This window comes from Lagenorhynchus albirostris, chromosome 7 (genome assembly GCF_949774975.1).
Source record: "Lagenorhynchus albirostris chromosome 7, mLagAlb1.1, whole genome shotgun sequence".
NCBI classification, from domain to species: domain Eukaryota; kingdom Metazoa; phylum Chordata; class Mammalia; order Artiodactyla; family Delphinidae; genus Lagenorhynchus; species Lagenorhynchus albirostris.
This window is the reverse complement of record NC_083101.1, coordinates 12640690-12653790: the sequence shown is the minus strand read 5'-3', so window position 1 is coordinate 12653790 and position 13101 is coordinate 12640690. Positions and strand designations below refer to the sequence as shown.

The 13101-nt window shown below is 39.7% G+C and overlaps 1 protein-coding gene across 4 annotated transcripts in view; it reads left to right on the top strand.

Annotated features, from left to right (window-relative positions):
* Window positions 1–13101, top strand: part of MRRF (mitochondrial ribosome recycling factor) — a 52572-nt gene that overhangs the window by 6858 nt on the left and 32613 nt on the right. For all 4 annotated transcript variants that reach the window (XM_060154416.1, XM_060154415.1, XM_060154414.1 and 1 more), the window contains exons 3-4: window positions 5235–5390; window positions 9597–9715. In XM_060154416.1, the coding sequence (XP_060010399.1) occupies window positions 5235–5390; window positions 9597–9715 (275 nt within the window). The remainder of the gene's footprint in view (window positions 1–5234; window positions 5391–9596; window positions 9716–13101) is intronic.

The window sequence follows — 13101 nt, the reverse complement described above, 5'->3', positions numbered from 1 at the left end:
TTCTGAATATGATGTGAGGCAGGGAATCTATTTTATTTCTTTTTAAAATGGATAATAAGTGTGTCAACCTCACTTACTGAGTAGCCCTTCTTTACTCCCAGATTTGTAATGCTTCCTCTGTCATATGTCAGGTTTCTTTGTAGGTATGATTTATATCTGAGTTCTTGATGTGTTGAACTACTCATCTCTCCCTGCACTAAATTCCTTAATGCCTGAATCACAAGTCTTGAATCTAGTGGTACAAATCTTTCCCCTCAGAACACGCTAGCTTTTTCTTTTTCTTCTTCTTGGCCTTTTGCTCTTCTCTATGAAACTTGTATTGTCAGGTTTTCTCCATAAAGATCTTGCAGAGTTCTTTAATCAGGTTTATTTCTAGGCTATCATCATTTTTGTCACTTTTGTATATGATGTTTTTTAAAGTAAATTTTTGAGTGATGTACACAGAAAAGTGCATACATACATTGTAAGTGTATGGCTCAGTGAATTTTCACAAAGTGAACACAACCATGTAACCATCACCCAGATTAAGATATAGAACGTCACTTGTACTCTGGAAGCTTCCCTCATGTCCTTTTAAGTTGTCACCCTTCAAAAGACAGGCCCCTCTCTTGACTTTACCACCACAGATTTGTTTTGCCCTTTTTGAACTCAAGATGTATTCTTTCATGCCTGGCTTCCTTTGATAGCAATCTATATGTGAGATTTGTCCATGTTGTTGCCTGTAGTAGTTGTTGGTACATTTTTATTTCTTTATAGTACCCCAGTGAATGCGTATACCACGATTTATGTGTGTTTTCTATAGTTGATGGATATTTGAATTGCTTCCAGTTTTGAGCTAAAATAAATAATGCTGCTATGAACATGCATTTTGATGCCCATATGTGTGCCTTTCTGTTGGGTGTATACCAAGAGGAGGATTGCTGAGCCTTCGGTTATGCATATATTAAGTTTCAGTTCAGTTTCAGAACATACAGTTCTCCAAAGTAGTCATGTCAGGTTACACTCCTTCCCAGAGTGTTTTAGCTTTCTATTTGCTAAATACCCACTGTATGCTTGTGGACACTTGGTATGGTCAGCCTTTTTAATTTTAGCCATTCTGATGGGTGTGCATTTATATCTCATTATGGTTTTAATTTATATTTCATTGATGAATAATGATGGTGAGCACCTTTTATTTGCTTATTGGTTATTTGGATATCCTCTTTCCAGTCTTTTGCCCATTTAAAAAAATTGACTTGTAAGAATTTTAATGTATTCTAAAGATAAGACTTCTGCATATATATATGTATTGCTGATAATAATTGCCTTTTCACAGTGTTTTTTTAATGAACAGAAGTTCTTAATTTTAATGTAGACCAATTTATCAATCTTTATCGAGTAGTGCTCTTTTTTTCCTTTTTAAGAAATTTTCCCCTACTTTAAGGTCATAAATATATTCTGTGTTATTTTATACAAGATTCATTGTTTTAAGTTTATATCTTTTTAAAAATTGTGTTTTCTATTTGGTTGCTGGTGAATAGGAATACTTTTTTTTTTTCTTTTTTGGCCGTACCATGCAGCTTTCAGGGTCTCAGTTCCCTGACCAGGGATTGAACCCAGGCCACGGCAGTGAAAGCCCAGAATCCTAACCACTAGGCCACCAGGGAACTCCCCGATTTTCTCTTTGTTCTTGAGTTAGTTTTAGTAAATTATATGTTTATAGGAAGTTCTTGGCATAAAGTTGTCCATAATAGTCTCTTAAGATTATTAAAATCTCTACTGTTTTGGTGGCTGTGTCCCCTTTTTCTTTCTTAGTATTATTTATTTGTGTCTACTTCCCTTTTTAAAAATAATTAATTAATTTATTTATTTTTGGCTGACTTGCGTCTTTGTTGCTGCACGCGGGCTTTCTCTAGTTGCATCAAGTGGGGGCTACTCTTCCTTGCGGTGCGCGGGCTTCTCATTGCTATGGCTTCACTTGTTGCGGAGCATGAGCTCTAGGTGTGCGGGCTTCAGTAGTTGTGGCCCGTGGGCTCAGTAGTTGTGGCTTGCGGACTCTAGAGCACAGGCTCAGTAGTTGTGGCGCATAGGCTTAGTTGCTCTGCAGCATGTGGGATCTTCCCAGACCAGGGATCGAACCCATGTCCCCTGCATTGGCAGGCAGATTCTTAACCACTGCGCCACCAGAGAAGTCCCTACTTCCCTTTTTTAATCAATTATTTTTGACAGAAGTTTGTCAATTTTGCACACCTTTTTAGAAAAAGAGCTTTTAATTTTTTTGATCTCTCTTTTTTAAAACTTTATTGACTTCTGTTCTATATCATTTACTTCCTCCCATGTTCTTGTTCTTTTTATATCCTTTGAGCTGGACAGTTAGTTCATTAATTTTCGACTTCTTTTCTTGTAAGCATTTAAGACTGTAAATTTATAAATACAACTTTAGGTACTTCCTACAAGTCTTTGTTGTGTAGTATTTTTATTATTGTCATTTTAAATATTTTAAAATTCCACTGTGCATTTTTCTTCAGTCCATAAGTAGTTTTGAAGCTCAGAATTGTTATATCTTTCTGGTGAATTTTTTCTGTTTTTATGAAGTGCTCCTCATTGTTTCTAATAATGCATTTTGTTGTAAAATCGATTTTGTCTTAATATAACTACACCAGCCTTCTTTTGATTAATATTTGCTAGGGTTATAATTTTCTCATGCCCATACATTAAACTTTCTGTGAGCTTATATTTTTGTAAAATCTCTTGTATATATTATATACAACTAGATTAAAAAAAATCTTACTGAGAGTCTCTAACTTTTAACTGGTTCTTTGGTCTGGGTACTTGTATTTCTATTATTTTGTACTACCTCTTTATTGAGGTTTTCTTTGTTTCTTCTTTTCTCCTTTCTATTGAATTAATCAAGTTTCTTTATTCTTTTTTCATCTCTGCTGATTTGGAAGGTATACATTCTATTTCTTATTGTTTTGGTGGTTACTTTTAATTTCTGTTCTATGTTTTTATAAAAATAAAGCACCTAGGGCTTCCCTGGTGGCGCAGTGGTTGAGAGTCCGCCTGCCGATGCAGGGGACATGGGTTCGTGCCCCGGTCCGGGAAGATCCCACATGCCGTGGAGTGGCTGGGCCAGTGAGCCATGGCCGCTGAGCCTGCGCGTCCGGAGCCTGTGCTCCGCAACGGGAGAGGCCACAACAGTGAGAGGCCCGCGTACCGCAAAAAAATAAAAAATAAAGCACCTATGGAAAAGTGCAGCTATCATAAGAAAATAATAATAAGCTTGATAATTTTCACTTATATAATTTTTACTTATGTAATCAGCACCCAAAACAAAAACCAGAGCATTCCCAGCATGTCAGAAGTGCCCTTTTGCTCCCTTTTAGTAACTTACCACCTTCTACCCTTTGCAGGTAACTATTATTCTAACTACTAATGATATAGTTTTATCTGTTATACTGTTTAGTATATGTTATTGTACCTGGATTTTGCACTGTACAGTCTGGATTCTTGTGTCTAGCCACTTTGCTTAACATCATGTTTGTGAGACTCATTTAAATTCTTCTTTGTAGTTGTAGATCTTTTCTTCTTATGGTTGTATAGTATTTCATTCATAAAGAATATTTATCCATTCTAATATTGATGGGCATAACTTAAAATTTTTAACATGCATACTTGGTTTAACACTAAAGTTGAAGATACTATTTCCATTGTTTCTAGCTTCTGTTGTTGCTCTTGGAAATTATTTCTAGCTTCTATTGTTGCTATTATTCTAAATTTTGATCCTTTATGGATAATTTGTCTTTTCTCTGGCTGTTTTCACAATCTCTTTGTCCTTGGTTTTCTGCATTCACAAAATGTCTAGGTGTGAATTTACCTAGAATTTTATTATCCTGTTTGGAACTTGTGTTTCTAAATCTGAAGATTCACCTCTTTCATCAGTTCTGACAATTCTAAGCCATTAGCCCGTTAACTTAAGACCAGTGAGATTTCAAGCAAGATGGTGATACAAGCAAATAAATGTTAAAAAAAAAAATCACTCTGCTGCTAACTGGTTGGTTACTTTGGGCAAAACATTTAAATGGCTTGTGCCTCAAATTTCTCATCTGTAAAACAGGGACAATAATAATCTCTGTTCTTCCTAAGTCAGAGAGCTGCTTTGAATATCTAAAAGCAGAATGTACTTGAAATTGCATTGCAAATTGTAATATGGTATATAAATAGCTCAGGATCTAGCTCACTGTAGATGTTCAATAAAATTTGTTGTGAATGATCTCAATCAATATTTGTTGAATTCTTAATAAATAAACTAGTGTAGGATAATATTATTTAAATATTTTTATTCTTTTTCTCCTTCCCACACCCTCCTTAAAGAAATGCGAGACTATTTGTGATACTCACGGGAGTGATCTGTGTATGCATATACACATAATAGATGCATATGAAAAATCGCTATGATGGTTTAGATATAAACTAGAATTTTATTCAGTTCTCAGTATTGTTGCTTTCTAAAATATAAGCCATTGTCACTACTACCGGCGATGTTTAATGTTGCTAAGCTACTGTTGTTTTTTTTATCTGTACCAGCCATCAGATACTTTGCATATCCTTGTCTTAGGATTCATTTTTAAATGAATTAATATATTTTATGTATCTCCAATTACATTTTATGAAGACAATTTAATGGAAAGTTCATGGGTTTAAAATTAGGCACATCTGGGACCAAACCTTGTCTTTACTATTTCATGACCTTGTGACATTAGGCAAAGTCACTCTACCTTTCTCACCTTCTGTTTATTTTTCTGAAAAATAAGGAATTCATTCACTTATGGAGTGTCTGCCATGTGGTTAGTGCTCTTTTAGGTATTTGAATTACTTAATTTGTGTCCTTGCAGCAACCTGGCAGTATAGATATTATTCCTGTTTCATAGGAAAGGAACCCGATATCAGAGAAGTAGAGTAACTTGCTCAAGGTCATAAAGGTCGTATGCATTATAGCGCATATTTTCACCTGGGTGTCTCATTATAAAACCTGTGCCTTCACTAATATCTGAGAAAGTGCTTTGTGTGATGCTGGGTCCCAGGTTGACAGTAAGTGTAGGCTCTTTTTTAGGGCCTACACTTAGTGACAATGTTCTGTAATTTTCTAGCACTTGGCTTTTTTCCCTGCACATAGTAGGTACTTCTTAACTCATTGTTTATTGTCTCTGTTTATGCTGCTGTTTTTTTTTATTCATTGAATGTTGACTTTCTAGCCAAAGGGAAAGGACAGTCCCAAACCAGAATGAATCTTAACACTGCCTTGGTTGAGGATATAATCAGCTTGGAAGAGGTGGATGAAGAAATGAAGTCGGTGATAGAAGCGCTCAAGGATAATTTCAATAAGACTGTCAATATAAGGACCTCACCAGGTTAGTGACTGAACCTGTGTTTTGGAGAGGGGCGTAGTGGCAAAAACATCGCTTTGGCAGAGCTGGGTTTTAGTCCTAGCTTTATCACTTACTAATGGGTGACCATGGGCAGTTACTTCTCTGGTTTTCAGTTTCCTTGTCTAATTCCTACCTTCTAGCTTTGGGATGGGTAAATAAATGAGGTAACATGTGCAATCGTTCTAGCACAGTGCCCAGCACATATTAACACTACATTTATCCATTTAGCAAATACTTGCCTGCTATGAACTAGGCATTATGCTGGTATAAAGTGAACAAAATAGGTATGGTCTTTGCTCTCACGGAATAATACTCTCAAAAAATGGAAATTTTATTATTGCTGTACTCTCTACACTTGTAGGTATTTAGTTTCATAGTAACTGACATCTTTGGTCTGATTTTTCCAATTTGTCCTATTTGGCCGTTCTTATCGCTTACTGGGAACCAACTGGCTGCAGACCTGCCCACCTGAGGCATTTCTGTACCCCTGAGCTTGACCAGGAAGATTCCGTTTGGGTTAATAACTTCCTGAAAGTGGCTTTCCTAAGTGGGAAATGTCAGAACTGTCTAGGAGAACTGTTTGCAGATGTGATGGAAGAAGTGAGTTGTCAGCTAATGGTGCAGGCAGGCAGGAAAAATCCAATTGCTGTTAAATTGGCCTTTTGGAAATTGTCATCATCCTAGAGTCAAGCCCGGGACCCCCTCGGAAAGTATCTGTGGGAGCTTGCACTGCTCCCACTCACATCTTGCTTGGGGTAGTTCACAAGGAAACTAGAAAGTATTTCATGAACTTGTTCTTAAGAAAACCAAGTGAAAAGTATACGGCTTCATTTATAAACACCAGCAGAAACATACAGAGTTCAGAGACGAGATCCAGTGTGAAACCAGAAGACCATTCCGTCATTTGTCAGCCCTGGGCTGGGGCATTTCTGCCTTTGCTGACAGTAGAGCGTGCCATTCAATCTCTCCCAACTGTTTATTTTAAACTTGCTTATTATTTTAGGTATGAAGCTGATAAAGTGCTTTGTCTCCCCTGTGCTTTCTGGCCTGTTAACATTCTGCAGCCGAAACCAGAGAGCAGTTTGAGAGGAGCTCAGGGAGAAATGTGATACTTAAAATTAGCCAGCAAGCTCCACTCTTGTTGAACTTAAAAAGATGATGGGCCTGGAAAGAGGTTGGGAGTGTAATTTGTTAAATGTTAACCTCTGCGAAAATGAGGGGCAGGAATGAGGCTGAGGGAGATTCTCGCTGGGGACAGATTGAGGGAAAAGGATTTGATGCATTATGTCGATACGGATTTAGGGAATGGGAACCACCACAATTGCGTACTGAAAAGCCCATGTTGGGACTTCTGTGGCAAAGGATCTTATGGCAAATCAGGAAGGCTGAATTAAGATCCGTTTTCAGAAGGCCTCCCATTGGTATTTCCTCTTTGCTTCTTTCTCTTCAGGGTTATGTCTGTGCAATGTTCTGTGTAGAAATTTGGGCCATGAAGAGACTTGGGTGAAACAGGCTAAATAGACTGGCTAAAGACTTAGCCAGTCTTTTATTTTATTTTATTTTTTTGCCAGATTCTTCCATACCATCTTTCATTACTATCTGAACCAGCAGGCACTTTTCCTCTTACACGTACATCTACCAGCAGTTTCTGTCTCCAAGATAGTTGATTGCTTTTAATAGTTGTCTAGGGCTTCCCTGGTGGCGCAGTGGTTGAGAGTCCGCCTGCCGATGCAGGGGACACGGGTTCGTGCCCTGGTCCGGGAAGATCCCACATGCCGCGGAGCGGCTGAGCCCGTGAGCCATGGCTGCTGAGCCTGCGCGTCCGGAGCCTGTGCTCTGCAACGGGAGAGGCCACAACAGTGAGAGGCCCACGTACCGCCAAAAAAAAAAAAAAAAAAAAAAGTTGTCTAGAATACAGATTTATTTCTTTGTTCATTCTTGTCCTCTCATTCATTCATCCATCCATCCGTACATTCATTTATTCATCAAAGCATTATTGAGCACTTATTCTGTGCTGATTAATAGGTGCTGTAGATACAGAGAGAAAAGACATTGTCCCCACCTTCCAAGAGCCTAGATCTTAATGTGAAGGGATAGACAAGTAAACCAACATGTGTAAAACCATATAGCAAAGCAGAGTGGTGAAGACCATGGCTTTGGAGTTGATCAGACCTGGGTTTGAATTCAGCTCCATTGTTAAGAGCTCTTGTGACCTTGGACAAGTTATACTCTGTGCCTCAGTTTCCACATCTGTAAAATGGTGGCACTGTCTCATAGGGTTATTGTGATAATGAAAGCAAATAAATTACAGAAAGCATTTAGCACTATGTCTGGCCATGGGAAGTGTTCAGTAAATATTGGTTGCCATTATTGTAGAAGTGTGCATAGGCTCCTCGGGAGCTCATAAAGGCTTTGTAATCCGGCCTAGGAGGTCAGACAGGATTTCTGAGATTAGATACAATCATAGCTGAGTGTTAAGGAGTGAGCAGGAGTTAGCTGAGCAGAGAAGGGCATCCTCAGTAGAAGGGTCCTGAGGCAAGAGAGAACGGGCTGTATTAGAGAAATTGTAAGTATGTTAGTTTGGTTAAAATATAGGAGAAAGTTGAAAAGTAATAATAATAGCATTTATTGGGCACTTACATATGCCAGGACACAATTATAAGTGCTTTCCATAAACTCTTTCATTTAACCCTCATAACAACTCTGTGAGAGAAGTATGATTTTAATGCCCCATTTAGAAATCAGGAAACAGACGCCCAAAAGGTTGAAGGGACCTTCCTAAGGTCACACAGTCAGAAAGTGGCAGGGTTGGTATTTGAACCCAGGTCACTGGTTTTCAGAATCATGGACTTTTCCAGATTGAAGCCAGTGGTGTCAACAGCCTTCTATCTTGTGATGGTGAATTGAGTACTGTGCTTCAAATCAAATCTTTGGGCCATGGTATGGTACTGCATTATTCTAACAACAGTTTGCTGGGACAACTCCCAATTTGTTTAAAATACTGACCTCCAGCCCCCGACCCTTTACTCTTTGTGTATCAGAATGAGCCATCTGTGAGTTGTTCTTAAAGTGAATGGTAATGTTTCCTTTTAGTTTTCATTTGCATAGGAAATCAGGGAGTTTGAATACACCCCTTTTCCATCTGTAACTATATACTTGCCTTCTGGACAAGAAAATTTTGCCCAGGGTTTTCCATAATTCAGATAGAGATAAAGATCAGATCCAGGATAACAGTGAAGTGGTAATAGTTGGTGGGTTTTTTTTGTTTGTTTTATGTTTTTTGTTTGTTTTTCTTCCTAAAGGGAATCTAAGTGCCAAAATCAAGGTGGTATCAGGGAGCAGTTCCAAACCTGCCTGCATGTCAGAATCATGTGGTGATCTTTAAAAAAACTACAAGCTCCCCCCAAATCACAGGCTCCCAAGCCCCTGCAGAATCAGGCTGTCTGGGGGTGGGGCCGAGGAATCTACGTGAAAAAGCTCCCTGGGGATTCTGACGCACAACCAAATTTGAATTCCACTGATAGGGGAAAGAGCCTTGATTAGAATTGGAAGTAAGCACACCTGGGTTGGAGCTTGGCTCTTCCTCCTTTTCCTTTCGTTAGCTCTGTGATTTGGCCCATTTAACCTCCCCAAGACTCTTTCTCTGGTGTCAAGTGGAGACAGTGATAGTGTTACAGACTAGTTGTGAAAACTAAAAGGCCTAATAAGTGGTTAACTATTTTTATGTTTATTTTTTGGTGTCTATGGTGTACTTGCTTGTTTATACTTAGTTATAATCCTCACTTTAATCCTGTATTTTTTAATTGAGTTGGAAACCGAGGTACTGAGAACATGACTAACTTGCCTGAGGTTTCATGTTAGTAAATGGCAGTGTTGCTGGAGGGGTGACCAGCTCTTTCCAGTCTCAGCTCTCAAAGTCATGTGTCACAGGAAACCGCTCAGGGCCAGGCAGACCAGGACCGTTGGCTACCCTGGTGCTAGTAAGCAGTTGCAACCTAGTTTTGTCAACATTTCAAAGCTCTTTCCATCACGTGGCACCACGGCTCCTGTGGAAGCCCCTTGAACCATCTTTGCCACATTAGTAAGGGATCCCTAAACATTAGTTGAATCTGAATTGATAGAGACTTAGATGTGGGGCTACTAAAGTCCTTCTGAATTCGAAGACCCTTTATTTCATTTTTCTTTTAGGATCCCTTGATCATATCACTGTGGTAACTGCTGATGGGAAACTTGCTCTAAACCAGATTGGCCAGATCTCCATGAAGTCGCCACAGCTGATTTTGGTGAATATGGCCAGCTTCCCAGAGGTAAGGTGGCCTTGCTAAAGGGGTCCCTCTCCATGGTCTCTTTTGGAATGCAGGAGGCTGAGTCGAGTCAGGAGAACGTGTTCCCTCTAGTTTGGGATGAACCAAGAGGGAAGGCATAATAATGGGAATTTCAGGATAAGAAAAGCTCTCTCCTGTTTGTAAATTCCTTTTCTGTTTAACTCAGACACTATAGAGGCCAGGCAAGTAATTTGAATACTGACACGGGCCCCATCTAAGACAAACGGTAGTGGCAGTGCAGTGATGGAAGGGCCGGGGTAGACTAGCTCCCGTGCCCTGTCTGAAGGGAGCAGCCTTTGCCCAGCTATTGCTGATCCTTCCCGGGCAGAAATGCAGACCTGGTCATTAGATATTACCAGGCGTTAAGGTGTTTGTTTACAGAAGAAGCCAGTAACCCCAATTTTTATGTAAGATCTTTGTTAAATGTTGATAACTAATGCCCTTTTTTGTGTGTTTTGTTTTAAGACTATGACAAAACCTAATGGGCCACGTTTGCTCTGTGGGCCACCAGTCTGTGACTTTTGCATTAGTATTTGGAGCAGACCTTCCAGGAATTCACATTCCTTTCAAACTGGACTGACCATTGCAGAATATTGCACAGAGCACAGTGCTTCCAAGGCTGGAAGGTGGGTTGCATTAGATCATTGCAACCTGGAGGCTATGATTTTAAGTCTGGTTGAGGAAGGTAAATGGGTTTTTCCTTATTGGTCCAGTAAGAATTGACCTGGGTTGGGAATCCTTGAGGACCTGGAATCTGGTCCCACCTGTCCTGCCAGCTGGCTGTTTGACCTTGTGTAGGTTGTGTCACTTTCTGGGTCTCCCATTTCCTCACCGGTTAATATGAGGTAAAGGAATCTGAAGTCTCTCCCTATTCCGATGGTCTGTTTCAGTAGTTCTAGCCCAAAGACAGAGACCAAAGTTGAAACTGCTGGATTTGACAAACTGGGCTAGAGATATGAGTAAGAGAAAGCCCTTGCTATGAGCAGGCTGTTTCAAATCGGAGGGCTCTTGTAGCTGATGTGCTAGGCACATTTGTGAGGGGTATTACTCACTCCTCCACCAATCTATTCTCTATACTGCAGCCTGAGCGAACTTGTAAAGATGTCTATTGGATTATGTCATTCCCAGGCACCGAGTTTATCAGTGGCTTCAAGTAATCTTTAAATAAAAGATGACTGTGGCCTAGCAGGCTTTGCATGAAATGGCCCCTGCCTGTCTCTGCAGATTCTCCAGTCTTGTGCCACTGTCACCCTTGCACACGGCTCTAGCCGCACTAGCCTTTCAACTCCTCAAACCCTTTGCGTCCTCAGGGCCTTTGCATATGCTCTTTCCTTCGCTCGGGACACTCTTGTCTGGCTAATTGCTACTCATGTTTTGGATCAGAGCTTACATATTACTTTCTCAGGGAAGTTTTCCCTAATCTACCCAATCCCAATTATTCCTCCACATTTACCACTTTTGTACAGCCCAGTTCTTTTTCTTCATTGTACTTGTCATTATCAATAGTTATACAGTTTTTTACATCTTAATTTTCCAGCTCACTTTCACTAGACTGTAAGCTTGGAATGTAGGAATCATATCTAACTTGCTCTGACTTACGCCTAACACTGTGCCTGACACATGGATGCACTCAGTAAATTTTCCTCAAACGGATGAATACTTGTCATTAGGTTGATGGAAGGGAGACACTCATTCCTGGTGTTACCGAGGAACAGAGTAATGGACAAAAAGGGAACTGTCAGCTCTTTCCCTTTCTGGCCCCTCTGAACCACTGAGGCCTCTCTGCCTTGTTCATCTAATCCCACAGGCACTGCGGGCCAATTTAGGGAATAGCCTCCTAATTACACAGTTTGAAGACCTCATCAGGCAGATTGCTTTTCAGAGCCAGCCACTTCTGTTATTAAATAGCAAATGGCATTCACAGAAGAAGCACCTGATTGGCCACCAGAGCATCTTATGAGGCAGGAGGAGGTATTAACAGCTTAATTTTTTCTTAGGAAGTTGGAGTATATCTTCATTTTTCAAGCAAAGCATCTTTGCCATTTCTCCAAGTTGAAATTCTGTGGGTTTTGAGAAAAAAACATTTACAGTCATCTCACTAGAGAGGTTCTTTACAAGGACAGAGTGAGGAAGTGTGAGTTACATTGTCTTCTGAATTCCTTTATCTCATCTGGTGTATATATTAAACAAATAGCTCTAACTAAACATTTCCTTCCTCCAGTTTAGAAGCTGTCCATGCAGTACCCAGGTTTATAGCTTCAAAATGCTGAGCTAATCCTCACTGTGTTTATATAATTCCTTTCTGTTTTATATGCGGTTGGCTTTCTTTTCAAACCTGAGCATTTCTGTGTCATGCCCTAGAGACATGATGCAGATTTACATGCAGAATCTTTTCAGATACATCAAGGACAGAAAACTGCGTTGCATTTGTTAAGCATGTGTCCTGCTTGATAAATGATGCAGTTGCTGCCTTCCATAAACTTGCCTGCAGCTAGAGTTAATGATTGGAAAAAAAGAAGGGAGTAAAAAAACCACAGCATGATTTGAACAAGGCAAATGAAAAAAAAAATTCTGCAGGCTCCATTATTGCTCTTGTGGCAGTAAGAAAGCAAATGTGTGGTGAGTGTCTACGGTGTGACCAGGCACTGCTTTCTCATGTTTTGCTTCACGTGATCAACACGGATACTCTTTATTTTATTATTATTGTTATCTTTATCATTAAAAAGTGTTTTTATTTATTTAATTAATTAATTTTTTTACATCTTTACTGGAGTATAATTGCTTTACAATGGTGTGTTAGTTTCTGCTTTATAACAAAGTGAATCAGCTATACTTATACATATATTCCCATATCTCTTCCCTCTTGCGTCTCCCTCCCTTCCACCCTCCCTATCCCACCCCTCTAGGTGGTCACCACACCGAGCTGATCTCCCTGTGCTATGCAGCTGCTTCCCACTAGCTGTCTATTTTACATTTTGTAGTATATATATGTCCATGCCACTCTCTCACTTTGTCCCAGCTTCCCCTTCCCCTTCCCTGTGTCCTCAGGTCCATTCTCTAATAGGTCTGCGTCTTTATTCCTGTCCTGCCCCTAGGTTCTTCATGACCATTTTTTTTTTTTTTTTAGATTCCATATATATGTTAGCATACGGTATTTGTTTTTCTCTTTCTGACTTACTTCACTCTGTATGACAGCCTCTAGGTCCATCCACCTCACTACAAATAACTCAATTTCGTTTCCTTTTATGGCTGAGTAATATTCCATTGTATATATGTGCCACATCTTCTTTATCCATTCATCTGTTGATGGACACTTAAGTTGCTTCCATGTTCTGGCTGTTGTAAATAGAGCTGCAATGAACATTGTG